At 36.9% G+C, this 17,731-nt stretch overlaps 3 protein-coding genes across 8 annotated transcripts in view; 2 read left to right on the top strand and 1 right to left on the bottom strand.

Annotated features, from left to right (window-relative positions):
• Positions 1–17,731, bottom strand: part of LOC120330887 (uncharacterized) — a 394,767-nt gene that overhangs the window by 335,937 nt on the left and 41,099 nt on the right. The gene's annotated exons all lie outside the window — the stretch shown is intronic.
• Positions 1–17,731, top strand: part of LOC120330257 (uncharacterized) — a 292,402-nt gene that overhangs the window by 273,595 nt on the left and 1,076 nt on the right. For 2 of the 3 annotated variants that reach the window (XM_078113708.1, XM_078113710.1), the window contains exons 8-9: positions 14,594–14,728; positions 15,311–15,434. The gene's annotated coding sequence lies outside the window, so the exon portion shown is untranslated. The remainder of the gene's footprint in view (positions 1–14,593; positions 14,729–15,310; positions 15,435–17,731) is intronic. The other variant, XM_078113709.1, reaches the window with a different exon arrangement.
• The window catches only part of LOC120333357 (deoxyribose-phosphate aldolase-like), a 128,111-nt gene continuing 120,977 nt past the window's right edge, over positions 10,598–17,731 (top strand). Inside the window, exons 1-3 of one of the 2 annotated variants that reach the window (XM_078113718.1) lie at positions 10,598–10,782; positions 10,998–11,037; positions 11,068–11,145. In XM_078113718.1, coding sequence (XP_077969844.1) covers positions 11,133–11,145 — 13 coding nt within the window. In that variant the 5' untranslated portion in view covers positions 10,598–10,782; positions 10,998–11,037; positions 11,068–11,132. Of the gene's footprint in view, positions 10,783–10,997; positions 11,146–17,731 lie in introns of both variants that reach the window. The other variant, XM_078113719.1, reaches the window with a different exon arrangement.

Raw genomic sequence — 17,731 nt, 5'->3', positions numbered from 1 at the left:
AAGAAAAGTTCTTGGAGAACCAAGTCATAGAAAAAGCATCTCTGAGTGATTCCATTTTTGTCTGTTAAATAAGCTTTTCAAACTAAGTTAGGTGCGGTAACGGCAATGTGAAGGCGGAATAACGTTGATAATAGATCACTTGACAATATGATATAACTTTAGAAGCACGAAAATACCGCCATCGCCAGTGAAATGCCATTCGAAGGCCTTTAAAACGAGCAACGTACGGTACCAGTCTATCGCCCTACACAAGTCTGAATATTTGCAATGATTGTCTGAGCGACCAAAATCAAAACAATAAAGGTCAAAGATCGGGGAAAGGTTCATGCATTTTTGTTTTGCCAAATGTGCTGTTGTAACGTCGGCTGTACAGTCTGACAGTGCGTGTTCTCACCGTAATAACATGTTTATTTAGTTGTGTTAAGTCCGGTAGCTGCTGAACGGAGAACATAATGTCATCACGAAATCCAGGAATTGAACTCGGAAAATTTTAGATAAATTTCAGAATGTGAAGTTTTCCTATCGTTCAGATCGTTTGTGCATTCCAGCGTTCTGACATTGGCAGATTGGTACCGGTACCAATGTTAATTCGTAATTGCAAAACTATGCGCTCCCATCAATTTCAAAATTGAAGCCTTCTTAATGTATGGTTGGTACCGGTATGTCTGTATGTGCAGATAACTGGTTATTCCAACCAAACAACCAGTTACCGGTACTGCTACAGTCCAGTCTGGATTTCATGACCTTTTTGAACGAGAAATCGGGCGTGCAATCAGAAATTCTCGCGTGCAAATAAGAATTCCTGGCGTCCAATTACTGAAATATAGCTCACGGCGTGCAAAACAACTGCGCCCGCGTGCAACTGACTTCGACATTAGATACCTCTCAATGCATCCATGTAAAATTACCGGTATTGAATAAAAAATGCGTTGAATCCTAGCAAAAATGGACGTTTGACCCCCAAACATTATTTCTAAAGTTTTTCGCTAATTTTGATTTTATAGAGATTTTATAGTGATACGCCAATTTGAGGCTGTAAAATGTCTCCGCAACAATCCTACAATGTCATTTGTTCTTCTAGAGCAGCTTGAAGCTGAGCAGTAGAGCATTATGGAGCTTGGCAGACGAAAAATGTTAACCAGAAAATAGAAACGGCTATTGAAGCAAAGTTGGGTCGGCCGGTAATTTCGAAGAATAAATACAACTTTTCATCTGTGACGTCATAAGGAACGCCATTGTCAAATGGTTAATTATGACGATTAGAATGACCAGTTTACTTCGGAAGCAACTCGGAACCGGTATACTTGTCTTTAAAGACAATTTAATGTACTATAAATCTAAAATATTAGTGAAAATAATAGGTATGTTCCAATAATTGTGTTGGAACTTTTAGTAAGGCGCCGTGTTAAATTGCCGAGAACAATAGGCACAAGATGGCGTCAATTGTCCGAGTGTTGCCTCGCTTATATTATATATTAGAGATGTACCGATGTATCGGGTATCGGTATCGGCAATATCGGTCATTTTTTCGGTATCGGCCATGTATTGGTATCGGTTAGATTAAGGCCGATATTTCCGATATATTTACCTTTTTGATTTGGTCCAGAATGTTTTAAAAGATAAGTTGGAATACTACTTTCAATTTATTTTTTGTCTGTAGAGATCGTGAGCTATGAGCCATACATGTCCCCACCCTCGCGAGAGAATAGGATTCACATGTTTTCAGCTATTTATCAGCCAAACTAGCTCAACTAATTTGGCTATTTTCGCTGTCAAATTTTTATATTACCATTTTTAATATTATATAGTAATTATGAAGAAATATGTCAACATAGCACATATGTAACGTAGCGAGGGTTAAAGGCGACGGCGATTGACAGTGTAGAAAAAGACCGTCTTCCTCGCTAACGACTATTGAACTGTCTTTGGAATACAGGCGAAATACTCGGCTATTCTGTTGTCCCAATATACATATAAATCAGTCAGAAATATCAACACCGCTACAACGGTGCACTAGTGTATTACAAGTGTTCATAAGAATGTAAGATAAGATACATGTGCAGTGCAAGTGAAGCAATATATACGGAATGAATATAATGAATAAAGTAACGAAATGAAAATACGAGACGATACTGTACAAACGCACAACGTCAGAGCGTCATACAACAGAACGAGAGAACTAATGTATACGCATTAGTAACCAACGTAAGACATACGTATTACGTTACACCTCCCTTCTTTATGAAGAAAGAAATTTACGTAGGGAATTTCTTTCACACCAAATATGGATACAAGTAATTTCAATGAAAAAATACGAAAAAAAAATATTCATCATCTGATCAGGATGAAGGCGTTTTACTTAGGCTTGGGAAAATGCAATAATTAAAAATATTGAAATACAATTAAGCAATATAATGCGATAATAGGAAATATCACACACTAAAAATAATTACATTGAAATATATAATAAGCACTGCAATAATGAAATTTTAAAGCATGAGAATACAATTAAAATTAAATTCACACACAATAATATGAAAATACTGAATTAATAATAAAACAAAATCAATACAATTCAAAATCATCAAAATGAGTAGGTAATTTCGAAACACGAGTTTTCGAAACAAGGGGTTTTGAATGTTTTAATGGTGAAGTAGGGATATCGGGAGCACCACGACAAACCAAGGATTCACGTCTTGTAATAAAGGGTTTGAGTCTATTGAAATGGACTCGTATACTAGGATGGGATTTCCTAATGTTTTCATCAACTGGTTCAATCAGAAAATTCTGATTTTCCAAAACTGTAATAATTTTGTAAGGACCATTCCATAAATAAGCAATTTTAGTAGTTTCACCAATAGGTACAGAAGGTGTATAAAGCATTACTAAATCATTAACTTGAAAAGTATTAGAAATAGCAGTCTTATTATACTGTTTTTCCATTAATTTACGAGATTTCTCAAGACGCTTTCGCGCCAATAAAGCAACGGAATCTTTCCTAGACATAACATCTAATGTGTTATCAATTTCACGAGAATTACTTCCGTGGGAAATGTCGCTTATCGTTTTTGTTGAATTTCTCAAGTCAAAGGGAGTATCATTTGGTACAATTCCATAAGCCAATGTGATAGGTGGAATATCGGTCGAATCATGTATGGCAGTATTATAAGCATAACACGCCAATGGTAAAACAAGATCCCAGGATAATTTTTTAGAAACAGTTAAATGGGATAAAATTTGTAACAAAGTCCTTTGACATCTTTCTGTACATCCATTACCCATCGGATGAAAAGAAGTCGTTTGGGTTTTCTTAATACCATATTCTTTACACATATCTTTAAAAATAAAACTTTCAAAATTCGAACCTAAGTCGGAATGCAAAGACTTCGGTGGGGTATGATTACAAATCCACTCAGAAACAAAGATAGGTGTTATTGTAATAGCTTTTTGATCAGGAATTGCTATACAACGTAAATATTTACTAAAGTTGTCAATCATGGAAAAAATGTATTTATTACCGGTATTTGACTTTGAAATCGTGAGAATATCACAACTAACTCTTTCGTTAATGTCACTCAAAACTGTGGGAACCAGATGTGCTTTACGAGCAGGAACTGGATTTTTTCTAGACTGACAGTTCAAACAAGACTTAACGAAATCATTTACGTCTTCATACAACGAATGCCAATAATGAAATTGCATTGCTCGTAAACGAGTCTTTCTCATACCAAAATGTCCTGAAGTACTTTTGTCATGAACATGATGAAGTACTAAGGGTATCAAAACTTTGGGAACCACGATTCTATAAGAATCTTTTCCAAGGGCTGAATCTCCAAAACGTCTATATAATACGTCATCAATGATTTTCAAATCATCAAATTTTGACCATAAGGTTTTCAATTCTGGGGAAAATTTCTCAATCTCATCAATTTCAGGTCTTAATTTATTCTCCATCCAACATAATACAACAGAAATGTCTGGATCTGCCTGTTGGTGTCTCATTAAATAATGATTATCAAGAACACAATTATCTGCAACTGAAACTTCATGAATTTCAGTTTGGGGAATTCTAGACAAGGCATCAGCATTGCCATGCAATCTACCAGGTCTAACAATTACATCAAAGTTATATTCGGCAAGAATATCTCGCCACCTACAAAACAATCTACAGGAACCTTTAAAAGATTTTAACCATTGTAATGAGGCATGATCTGTACGTATAGTAAATTTCTTTCCAAGCAAGTAAGTTCGAAAATGTTGGACAAAGTACACAATAGCATACAGTTCTTGCTTGGTTGTGGAATAATTTCTCTGGGCTTTGTTAAGAGCCAGACTACCATACGCGATAATGCGTAAGTCGCCATTTTGTTTTTGACTCAAAACAGATCCAATAGCTATAATCGAAGCATCACAATCTAAAACATATGTGTCCTCCATTTTGTGTGAAGGAAAAGCTAAAATAGGTAAAGAAGTAAATTTCTCTTTTAACAAACAAAATGCTTCATCAGCTTCTGAAGACCATACAAAAGTCTGTAAGTTCTTGGAAGTTAGTTTATACAATACATCAGCAATGTGTGAAAATGATTTTACAAAACGTTTATAGTACGTCAAAAATCCTAAAAATGATTTTAGCTCTGTAACAGTCTTTGGTACAGGCCAATTCTTTACAGCACTAACTTTCTCAGGGTCTGAAGAAACACCTTCACTACTTACAACATGACCAAGAAATTTCACCTTACTACACAAAAATTTCGATTTGCCGACATTGAGTTTCAATTTCGCGGAACGAATCCGCTCAAAAACACGGCAAATTCTGGACTTCAATTCGGTTAAATTTGAAGCATAAACAACAAGGTCATCTAAGTAGCACACACAAATTTGATACTCTAATCCTTTCAACATACGTCTCATTAGCTTAACAAAAACAGCAGGGGCAGAAGTTAAACCAAATGGAAGTACATTAAATAGGTACTGTGAAGTAGATGTAACAAAACTTGTTTTATATTTGTCCTTCTCTGCAATAGGAATTTGGTAATAACCAGAAGTAAAATCTAGACAACAAAAATACTTAGCACCACCTAGGGCATCTAAAACATCATCAATTCTAGGTAAGGGTGTATTCTGTTTTACTGTAATGTCATTCAAAAATCTATAATCACAACAAATTCTAAGAGAACCATTTTTCTTTCTTACGGGTACAATAGGACAAGAAAATGGACTTTCACACTCTTGAATTATACCATTATCTAGCAATTCTTGTATTTGTCTTTTAATTTCACCTCTAAAAGCATGTGGTTCACGCCTTGGACGTAAACGAATCGGTCCCCCGACCGTTGGAATTTCATGTTCACATAAATTTGTTCTACCCAGATCCCATGGGCTAGAAGACATAATATCGAAATTCTGTTCAAGAAAAGTATACCATTCTTCCTTCTCTGAAGGAGTTAATTTCACATCATCAAAAGATACTTTCGAACGAAAATCTGCAAATTTCTCTTTCAAATTAATCTTAGGTGGATTCTTTTTCGTGTTTTCGGTCACGTTAATATTACAACAAGAGTGATCTGACGTGTTATCAACAAGAATCCAGTCATTGGGTGAAGCATTGAAAACCTCACCTGAACCTGCTATAGGAGTGAACTCACCAAGCAGTTGATTTCTATTAACTTTCAATGAAAACGGTCCTGGGTTCGTGATACGAACCGGTATTTGGGCATCAACAGAATATGAAACAAAGTTAGATACAAGAGCCGACTCCTTTTGCTGCAAAGGAAGTCTATATTCAAAATAACCAAAAGTACGGGTCGGTTCTATTCCACTTGACTTATCGGGAAAAATAGGTTGAAAATCAGTCTCGGTAATATTATTAGTGTTAATGTCTGTGTCATTATTATCACCCATCAGACTTCCCATTAGGACGACAGTTTCAGATGGTCGGATTACGACTTCATCTATTGACGACACTTTGTAAGTGCGTCTTGGATATGGGGTTGGTTCACATGTAAAATAAATGCAGCTTTGCCCAATCTTAAGACTACAGTCATTGTAATCAATAATGCAGGAATATTTATTAAGGAAATCGTTTCCTAACAATATTTTATCGACATTACCCCTAATGTCTTCTGCTACAAAAAACATGTGATAGTCGTCTATACTTCCAATACGAATACGTATTTTAGTTCTACCTTTAATATTAATAGGTTCTCCCCTATAACATTCAAATCTCTGTGTGACGGATTCTATGTCCTGACTTTTGCTAGCTTTTTTCCACAGAGAAGATGAAATGAAAGAGGCACCAGCACCACTATCTATGATAGTATTTGCATGCAAATTATCTCCGATCAAAATGTCGGTATAAGCGGGAGTACACAGTTCCCTGTGCTGGTTAGTAACATTGGAAAGGGTGTTCGAGACTTTCTTAGCATATTCTTCATATGCTTTAGTTGTCAAGGGTTTTTCAGTTTCATTTACAGGCCGTTCATTTGATTCGGGATCTATATTGGAATCTATTTCTCGGGTTGGTGACTGGCCTCGTTCCCCAACCCTTCCGTGTTTAACACTGTGTTAACATCGGGTTTGGACTGTTTATCATCCTTAATCTTTATATTCTGGTATCTACGTAAAACTTTCTGTAGAGCAAAACAATTCTCCTCTGTATGATTGGTCTTTCTACAGTAAGTACAACCATCGGGATTTCGAGGTTCTTGTGTGCCGGAGAAACCTCCACGGCCACCCCGACCTCTGTTACGTGATCCACGGCCTCGGCGGCCATTTTGTTTCCCACGATAGTTTTGGCGTCTGGAATCGCCATTTCGACTACCGTCATATCTTGGCTTTGAGCTCATCGCATTGACCTGCGAATGCTGTGAATCATTTGGATCCACATAATCATATGCAAATTGTCTCGAGTTTGCTGCTCTCTCCATTAAACATTTAGCAAAAATACGAAAAGATGTATTCATAGGTCCAACCATATCTAAAAACTCTTTAGCTCTTTTATTTCTAATGCCATGCTTAAATTGTTGACACAGTATTTTTTCTGTAGTCGGTGTTTTTCCAAATGCCAAATAACCCAAATGTTCGAGATCCTGTGCATACGCGGTGTAGCTTTCGCCTACCTGCTGTATGCGATCTCTAAATTTCTGGTGGGGGCTAGTTTCACCAGCTGAACCAGAAAACTTTACCAAATATTGTAAAATAGCATCAGAATTAAAACTGTCTTGGGCAGGAATAACAGTTCTCAAGCGGGCAAGAACATCTGCATCAATGAAACCATACAAGCAAATTGCTTTTGCAGGGTCATCCCTAGCTTCGGTATGGTATAAACTAGCATTAAACCAAATAGCAAATTTATTTGGGTCATCCCCATCACGAAAAGCTTTGATACTACGGTTAAGGGTTTTTGTTGCCGCATGAGCAATTTGATAATCTTCCCGTGTAACATCAGGACGGCGTCCCTCGGCCCCCGGTACAATTTGTACATAAGGTTGTTGTTGGGGGGCGGGCTGATGGGACCCCTGGGCAATTGGATTTTGCGGAGCTACCATATGAGGGTTATTATGAGAAAAAGGATCATAATGACCATACATTTGATACGGAATATTTCCATACATATTTGCATATTGACTACTAGGATAAGCAACACCAGGTATAGAGCTTGTAATAAAGGGTCTAGAAAAGGTAGTAACGAGTGTGGTATCGTTACCCATATCACTTGGTGAAGTTACACTAGTAGAAAAAACAGAAGCAGTAACAAAAGTAGTAGACATACTTGATACAATGGTTTCATCCTCTGAAGTCGAGCCAGAAGTTGATTGAAAGTCTTTCGATCGACTCATGATTTTTCGCGGAGTTTTTGAACTATGTCGTTGCGGAGTAACAGTTATTGAAGTACTCGAAATATAGGTACTTGTACTTGTTTCAAAAACGTTCTTAAGTTTTCTGTTGCGTAATTCCATACACCACAACAAATTTTACAAATGTATTGTTCTTTCACTGTCCAGTTCGTCGATTCTCAATCCCAATTCGCCTAAACTAATAGGACTAATGTTCTGCAACGGGATTTGATAAAGCGAGCTGTCCAACTCTTCTGAAGATGTCGCGTCTAATGCAGGAGATGCGATTTGACTTCTTCCTCTCCTTGGTAAGGTTCGATCGTATCCTGGATAAGGGCGTCTTGAACGGTTGCAATCCGGAAATTCTGGCACAGGTCGATGTGGTGGTGATATCAATTGCGGGCGAATCGTTTGATCGGTTCGCTTTGTTGTTTTGTCAGTATTGCTAGGTTGAGAGCAACACTTACACAAAGTTAGCAGTCCGACGATCCACACTGAAATTGCAAGAATAGTCACCAAAATGTTCACCGCAGCAAGGATAATCAGTGTATCAACCAAAATAGTACACTTCTCTTCTTCCATCAAGCTAGTCTCTTCGAAGAATAGCACGAATGATCAGGAAAATAACGAAAGTAACAACCAAGAAAACAATTGTTCCGCCAAGTCCGAGAACCCAAGAAGGCATCGAAAAAAACATATCTTGATTGCAATCGGAATTCTTTGTCAAAGTTGAGTTGACAAGAATCTTCTGATATTTTGTCAGTAGAATGGAGGGTTGAGTAGAATCGTTCAAAATTTCTACAAAACACTTGCCGTCATGTAATATGCAGACTCCAAAATATTCTTCAATTGTCGTCATCCACGTACTTTAACAGCTGCCACCAATTTGTAACGTAGCGAGGGTTAAAGGCGACGGCGATTGACAGTGTAGAAAAAGACCGTCTTCCTCGCTAACGACTATTGAACTGTCTTTGGAATACAGGCGAAATACTCGGCTATTCTGTTGTCCCAATATACATATAAATCAGTCAGAAATATCAACACCGCTACAACGGTGCACTAGTGTATTACAAGTGTTCATAAGAATGTAAGATAAGATACATGTGCAGTGCAAGTGAAGCAATATATACGGAATGAATATACTGAATAAAGTAACGAAATGAAAATACGAGACGATACTGTACAAACGCACAACGTCAGAGCGTCATACAACAGAACGAGAGAACTAATGTATACGCATTAGTAACCAACGTAAGACATACGTATTACGTTACACATAACAAAAAGCAAGTAGGCGCCCAGTTTTAAATCATACAGTAGAATTGGGGTCCTTATTAACGTCACATGGACTTTTAGCACGGGTATAAATTCTGACTGTTTGTCGTCAAGAACGACTGTCATTTAGTCCGTCAACATCGATAAACTAAATTCCGACACAATTATCAGTCTACGCAGGTATTAATTTTAATTTTGTTTAACTACACAATTTCTTTATAGATATTTTGACATGACCGCCTAGAGTTAGACTAGATTGTCTCAAAATATATGATAGCAATTGTAAAATAATATAAAATAGTAAAGTGAAAAAACCTCCTCGACGGTTATAGGTAGGCCTTCTTCTTGTCGGTGCTGATTGATATTCTTTCATGTTGGCTTTGTTTTATTGCGGCGACGATTACGATTAGCCACAAAATAAAATATTTGTAAAATGCTTTTAATTTGAACGTAGGACGGCGGCGCTAGAATGTGTGGGCGATATTCTTTTAAACATGAATAACGATATTCGAAGGTCGCGATATTAACAATAAATCTGAATTGGACATCCCGGATCAGGATTTTTCTAATTGAACACCGAGATTACTAGCGTGTATCTTAATCAGTTAAAGCATCTGGATGCCAAACATCAACTTCATATTATGTGATATATCTCTTTTTCGATCTGAAATAATGTGTGCTATGAACAACGCTCAAAGACCATTGTTTTAACCCGTCTGCCCTACACAGCACACCTAATTAAGTAATAATTACATAGTATCGGTATCGGAATATCGGTAGTATCGGCCTTTTTGTAGTATCGGCGTATCGGTATCGGCGTTTTTAGTTGGTATCGGATCGGTATCGGTATCGGCGAAAAAAGTGGTATCGGTACATCTCTATTATATATACGCTTTGGTCTGGCCTACAGCTCTACCTGTCGACTAGATACCAATAAGATACAGTAGACGGGTCTCGTGTAGTTTCGTACCTAACGTATTTCTAGTAGGCGTAGCATAACAATTTTTTGACATGCCAATTCTAACCCTCACCTGACTACGCCATCCAAAAATTACGTCACTACGACGTCACAATCACGTCATAGAGCTTGTCAAATACTCGTACGATCGCCCGAAATAGCATCGGCGCCGATGATAAAGAACTGACTGACGTCAGCGACCTCTCTCCTATCGGGATCGTTGCGACGAGAAAACGAGAGAAATGGCTGTTCGATTTCGGGTTCTCGTCTGCGCGTCTTGGATGACAGTTCGCATAGTTTGAAGGGCTCTATTACGTCACTGTGACGTCGTAGTGACGTAATTTTTGGATGGTGTGGTCAGGTGGGGGTTAGGATTGATATGTAAAAAAATTGTCATGTTACGCCCACTAGAAGTATGTTAGGTAAGAAACTACATGAGACCCCAGTATACTACCTGAGTTTACTAAGTACCGGTACCGGTACCGTAAATTAAATAATGCTGCAATCACTCTACCATTGCCGGTATTCATGCAAATATTGTGCTCTTCTTATGATATTGCAGTATTACGGTATGTGGCAAATCGTTGTGACTTTGTCTTATTACAGATTCAGATTGGGTTCAACGAATTATACTATAGCCTAGTAAATCTTCCCGCTGTAAATAGAAGAGCAGAAACTTTGTGCTAAAGAAAAGAACTGAAAAAAGCATGGCAGGTGGGTTTAATTGTAATTTGAACTTTTCAAGCCATACCGGTACCGGTCAGCCGGTACCGGTAATTAACTTTTAAAATCAATACCGGTAGGCGGTAGCGTTTACAAAATTTGATATTTTACAATAACGATCTCACGAAACAAAGTCTAAGAGTTTGGACATTTGTTCAAACACAATCATATAGGCCTATCAGTCACAAAATATTATTTTCTAACAGGCGGCTTGGTTATTGAGAGCAACAACATGTATTGATTCAATGCCTTTATCATGAGATGACACTTTTTCAAACGAACAAAGACTTTGCTATAAAGCTCAACATCCAATCAGAGATGATTTAATTGAAGCTTTCGACATGAAGGATGCTGGTGAGATATTGCTTTGCAATTGTTTCTGTTTCTAAATATTTAATCTAAAACAGTGATTCTCAAACTTTTCATGGAACGCCCCGCCCCCTCTTTAGAATTTGTCAAGTCCCTCGCCCATCTCCAAAAAATAGCTAACAATAGGCTACAAATGACAGCATGGCTGAGGTATAATTTTTTTTCAAAAAACTTGTTGAAAATATGTGTACATAATATTTGAAATGTCAATATTCAATATTTTTTCGTTTATTCAGCTTCACACCCCCTTAAAAATTGTCTACCTCTCCCCCTTGTAGAGCATCCCCCATCGTTTCATAACAATTGGTATAGAACAGGGGTGGGCAACATACGGCGAGATTTTGACCGGCCCGCTGACTGTACATCAGTACAATATGATATTACATTATTACACTTTTAGTACAATATGATAAATTCATTATGGGTTTTTTGGTCCCTATTTTTTGTAGTTTAAACTTTACTTTGAACTGGATTTATAATTTTCTTTCTTGCATTAGCGAATAAATATGTGATTAAGATATTGAATACTATTCATGTTATTATTCGGCCCGCCGAGAACTTCATTTTCCCACATCTGGCCCGCCGACTAGAGAAGTTGCCCACCCCTGGTGTAGAACAATCGGTACAATTTCAATTTGCTGTTAAGGAGTAGGCTATAAATTTACTGAAAAATAACTTCAATGTGAAGCATTTTTCATGAAAACTCGTATTGTAAAAAATATCAAATTTATTGCGCTGCAAGTTTTGTTGTTTATTTTCAAATGTATTTAAATATTATATTTTGGCGCTCCAGAAGTATGTGTACCACTATGGAGGTAACTAATTTTGTTCGCCTACTTTACATCAAGTTGTGTAAAGGGACAGAAGCCGATGGGCAGACGGTGTATTCACTTGGCTAACACAGACGGTCCCCTAACTCGTAATAGAACTAAAAAAAGAAAATTGGAATGAAATTATGGCCTAATCCTAACTTGGTACATATACTACGGCAGTACCTATATTTCTTGGGATGAATTAATACAAATTATTTCATAGTTCTCATGAATCTCATCATTCCTCCCATTTATTTTGTTCAGTAATGCAGTGAATTGCAATCTGTAGGTATAGCAGTAGGAGCTGTGTGTGTCTACCCAGCCAGAGTGCAAGAAGCAGTTCAATGTTTCAAAGCTGCTGGAATCAATAATACTCCTGTTGCATCAGGCTGGATCGCGTTTTAGTTCGACCTATTACTATTATTTACGCAAACAGGGCTGTTCAACCTGCAGCTCTCAAGAAAAAATTTTGCAGCACGAGTGGGAAGTGCAAATTTTGAATGATGTGCAGATTGCAAAACAAGTTTATTTTTTGTATGGAGAACTCTAATCCCATTACGTTGTGTCCATACATGGGTCCAATTTATTATCCATGCCTATGACTTCAAAATGTCTTATTAACATCTAGTTTGTGCAAACAACGCATGTCACAAAATCAATAACCAAAATTTTCGTTCCTACTACTAGATAGCGCATGTTAAGGTGCGGCCCGTGGTTTCAACCAGTTATTTCTATCTGGCCCTTCTGTATTAAAGGTTGCACACCCCTGACTTAAACGATATGCTCTCATACATCATGAATTAATCAATCTCTATAGTTGGCATATTGTTCTAGCCCAGTGGTTCCCAAACTAGGGTCCGCGGACCTTTTGGGGTCCGTGAAGTACTTTCCGAGGGTCCGCGAAAGAAATCTGTTGGATGGCTCACAGTTTGATAATGCAAAAATAAACTGCTTAAATTTGGAAAGACACATTTATCGCTTTATGATGCTTTACAATCTCTGCTGAGGACACTGATTCTTCACTTTTTGTTTCGATTAGGCTTTCCCAATTGTGACGTCACAAAGCTATGACAGCTCCTGCCACGAACAAACCGCGGCGTCTCATGCCATGGTTTAATGGCGCTATAATTTAGTAATCAGTATTATCGGCAACAAAGTCATGCGCCGTACTTTTGTTTAATATACCAAAAAAAGTACCAACCTACTCATTGTTTGTCACCAACAGGGGCAGCCCTGCCAATACATCCGACATGCCTTGGTTACGGCATCAAAATTTTACCCGACATGATTTTTTAATTTGCTGCCGTGGTACCGGTTTGGGGCATCTAAAAAGTCAGTCGCCGTGGTTTAACCGGAGCTCCAGAAGTAATCTATGTGCACCAGGATGGCGCACAACCTGAACATGGTATTGTGTACCGGTTAGGGTTCAGGTCGTGCGACATCTTGGTACATATGCTTCTGGAGCGCCGTTTAGCCATAGCGGCCATTGTTTGGAAATCCCGCTAAATACCTAAAACTGCACTTGGAGGTGTAGATGGCGCTGCCTTTTTGCATGCTTGTTGTTATAGGAGAGAATTACAGTAGGTAGTTGATAAAGTATGCCACTCCGTTTCTAAATGCTGATTTACGCTTTTGTTTTGAAAGGTGGATAGCGTTAAATATAGCGCAGTCAGAAAGGCACTACGTTTTAGTTTTTAGGTGTCAATGACACAAGGTAACGGTAGGCATATATTTTTACGTTTTCAACTCTGTATTATCAATTTCAAAATGTCTTCTAAAATTAAAATTGAGATAATCGTATGTCATTTTATCGTGATAAACGCAGGTGAAGATATGTTTTGCACTACACCGTGTGAAGCATTTATTTTTGTTGTGATCTTGTTTTATGTGATATCTTTCTGTCTTTCTTTGATAATGTTCTATTTTAGTCAATTAGTGCACAGGGCCGCGAAACAAAAACAAAATTGCAAGGGGTCCGTCAGACAATTTTTTTGAAAAAGTTTGGGAACCACTGTTCTAGCCATTTGAAATTGCTTGCCCTTGAATAATTGATTACCCAGCCTGGGTTTGCAGTTGGTGGGAAATTATAATCAAGAGGATTTCTGGTTATTTCAGGAAATATGGTTCGAAGTTGGAATCTATTTTATCAGTTTTCTTCGGGGTTATCATGAGAATTCTTATTGTGCTTTATTCAATCTTTTCAAGCTGTTAATAGTTTTATACTTATACATCTCCCCAAGCTTTATTATGCAGGGAAGGTGAAATTTGAAGAAAAAAACTGTTTTAAAAAAAAGAAAGAAAAACAGATATATTTTTTAATTTTATCTATTTGGTGAATATGGCTTCAAACTCTGATTAAAAAAACAGTTCAAAAAGCAGCTTTTTCTTTGTAATTTACCATTAAAACTGTCATCCAAATTTTAATATTTGCTATTTCATTAATACCCTTTCCATATGCTAACACACAACATGTTATTTAATATTTAGTTGGCATATCGCTATAGTCATTACTAATGCGTGCTTTCAGTTTACTGAATACCCAGCCTGGATTTGCATTACTTTTTTTACAGTCTGTATGAAATGATTATGACCGAATTAAATGTTATTTTGTTATTTTCTAGTTGCAACTGGCTTTTCTGCAGGACAGACTCCTTTGGAAATCAAATTGATCGAAATTCAAAGGGCAGTCGAGTCGGGAGCTTCTGAAATTGATATTGTGATTTCGAGGACCGAAGCTTTACATGGAGATTGGAAAGGTTAGAAAGATGAAATTATTTTTTCAAATTTGTTTAGTTTCGAATTTGTTTTGGGCTTCGCAGTCCCTTTGTGTGGGATTCGTACTCCAGTCGTTCTTTACATAAAAGTGGCGGCTTGTAAGGATGTTAATACGCAAGACATCCTGAGGATGGATGTGGGGAATAAACATAAAGCACTACCTGATCTATATATTAGGCGCACCATACTATACTTATAAGGCACGAATAATTTTTGAGAGAGGAAAAATATGTAGAGCGCCAAATGGTCCGTGAAAAACAGTACTGCTTTCAAACAAACGTGCAACTGATTTAAGCGCACTTTATCGCTAATATTGCTAATTGCTGTTTTTCCCATGGCCTCTGGGTTGATATCGCTGTCACAATAGCAGCAGTGAGCATAATATGGCTCTTACCCTTCGACTTTGTTTGACATCAGCAAATTCCTTTTTATATTCGAAACGGAACTTGTACCCACTCATTGTCTGAATTCTGGTTTGTCTATAAAAACAGTATCCCTAAAAACTAAGTTTCAAAGTGTAAATATAAATTACGACTTGTTTACGATTCTGAATATTTTTCAAGGCATTTTCGAAGGCATGTAAGAAAGCATGTGGTGAATGTATTCATATGAAAACAATACTCGAAACAGGAGATTTAGGAACTATGACAAATGTTTATAAATCAAGTCTGGTAGCAATGATGGCTGGTAAGTATTGTAGGATAGGGTTTACATATTTATCCCGGGGGATAGAATTGACGATAAGATGGCTTAACCATATGGCATATTCCTGGCGCTTAGTATATGAGCCACACCGCCGCACCTAAATTCCAACTTCCAAATAAATTAACCCATAATTTTGTGAGCTTTTAAATTTTTTTTTGATTCCAGTCAAGAGTCTTGTTGCATACTTTTTCTAGTCATAGTTGTTGGTCTGGAAAAGTCTGATCCCCGTCAACGTTGCAGAAATACATTTGTGTTAGTATGCAGCAAAACTTTTGAATCAAATATGAATAGTTACCTTTATTCTTGCTATAGCATCTTTGCATTATATATACACTTACGGTTCCACTGCTGCAATAGCATAGAGCAAGGAGTACTCCCGAAGTATGTGTACCAAGTTAGGGTTAGGCCATACTTTTATCCTGATTTTCCTTTTTAATCAATTCCATTACGAGCTCGGGGACTGTGAGTGTTAGCCAAGTGAATATACCCCGTCCATAGGTTTCAGTCCCGTTACACAAATTGATGTAAAATAAGTGAACAAAATTAGTTATCTCCAAATTGGTATACATACTTCAAGAGCGCCGAGCAAGGTAAATTAGTTGGGCTCACGTATCCCCTGATAAAACTTAGTAGAGTCACAATATACAACAAAAATTAAAATAACTGTCAGATGGGTTACGCATATGAATTCACTCGTGCAAAACGGCACGAAAAGGTCTGATGTAATTGTAACCTATCTGTTAGTTATTTTAATTTTTGTTATAAATTTAAAAAATAGTGCAACAATAATTAGGATGTTGGCCTCTGAAACGGTCACAGTGACAAAAAATAATCCGCGATTGTGACAAAATTAGGAAGTAAACACTCGGCCTTGTTACCGAGTTTAGTAAGTGTCTATTAACTTAAATAAATATTCAAATTATTCTATTAGAAAAAATCTGATTTTGCCAGTCTCTAATCACGTGTAGGTAAATACTCATAGAATGGCAATAAAAAGATTAACATTAAATTACCATGAGTAATAGTTTCACACATTTCATGCACATTTAATCAATGTTTTTGCGCATATAAACGATTGTAAAACCATTGATACTCGCGAGTTTTACTTTTCTCTTGAAATTGATTTTCACTATTTTTATCGTTCCATTTCTAACATTTGTTTCTCTCCGGAAATACCTCATTTTAGAAGAAAAAAAAATGCTACGTGGTTACAACTGATTGCGAATTAAATAATGGTCGAAGATTAGCAAGTATATTCTTGAAATAGGCATACCTAATATTAACCAAACGACTACAGAGGGAGGCGAGCTACACGAAACTCTGGAATGTTTTTAACAGACGTCTTACGGAGTTGTAAATTGTACGATTAAAGCACTTACCGGTATTTAACTCTACCCTAATCCTGGCTGAGCGCTTCAAGTTCCTTAGACTTTTCTTTGGTATGTTGGTTACTCGATTACACTATAATATTATTATTATACACCTATTTGGGCATCCCGGACAATTTCTAATTTGAAATAAATGAAAACCCAACGAACATATCATAATTAATACTCAGATGTAAAATATAAACATTCATTAATAAAGTTATTATTTAAGGAAGACAACATGATCGTACAATTCTGCCAGATGTTGGCCAGTGAGATGATAAATAAATGCTTCCCCTGTATTCAATTAATCAACTTTCTGAATGACTCCAATAAATTCACTAAGGAACAAATCTCGTTAAACTTGCACTAGAAAATCGTGTAATTTGGCTCACAATTCATCGATGTCATTGACAGTCACATGACCACTCTCGTTTGAAGGAACGCACTGCTTTGTATTAGGACATCTGGTTTCAAAGACGCCGCCAACTGTTTTTACGGGAGAAGCGGAATCGGTGTGCTTGTATAATAATCATATTATAAACAAGAATTTTGCCGTTTAATGCGAAAGCTTTATCTCAAATGTATGCACCACATAGGTTAGAATTCCAGCAAATATCTTATGTAATGCAAAATTGGGTTACAAAAGTACTAGTAGGCAACTTATTTGTCAACTTCATACTGGCACAAAAATAATTGTCAACTTGGAATTTTTGCTTTTAAAATCGGAAAAAAGTGCTATTTCGTACCTGTTGGATTAGTGATGGTTAGAGCTATCAGAGAGTATTATCAGAAAACAGGTTATAAGGTATGTTTGGAAAATTGAAGAGTCAACTTTTGTCATGTGTTATATTCAACTCTCATAATTTAAAAAAAAATTTTCATTTTCTTTTATTTCAAAACCACGGTGAA

The sequence above is a fragment of the Styela clava genome, chromosome 6 (genome assembly GCF_964204865.1).
Source record: "Styela clava chromosome 6, kaStyClav1.hap1.2, whole genome shotgun sequence".
NCBI classification, from domain to species: Eukaryota; Metazoa; Chordata; class Ascidiacea; order Stolidobranchia; family Styelidae; genus Styela; species Styela clava.
The sequence above is the reverse complement of the archived record's forward strand: the minus strand, read 5'-3'. Positions and strand labels throughout refer to the sequence as shown.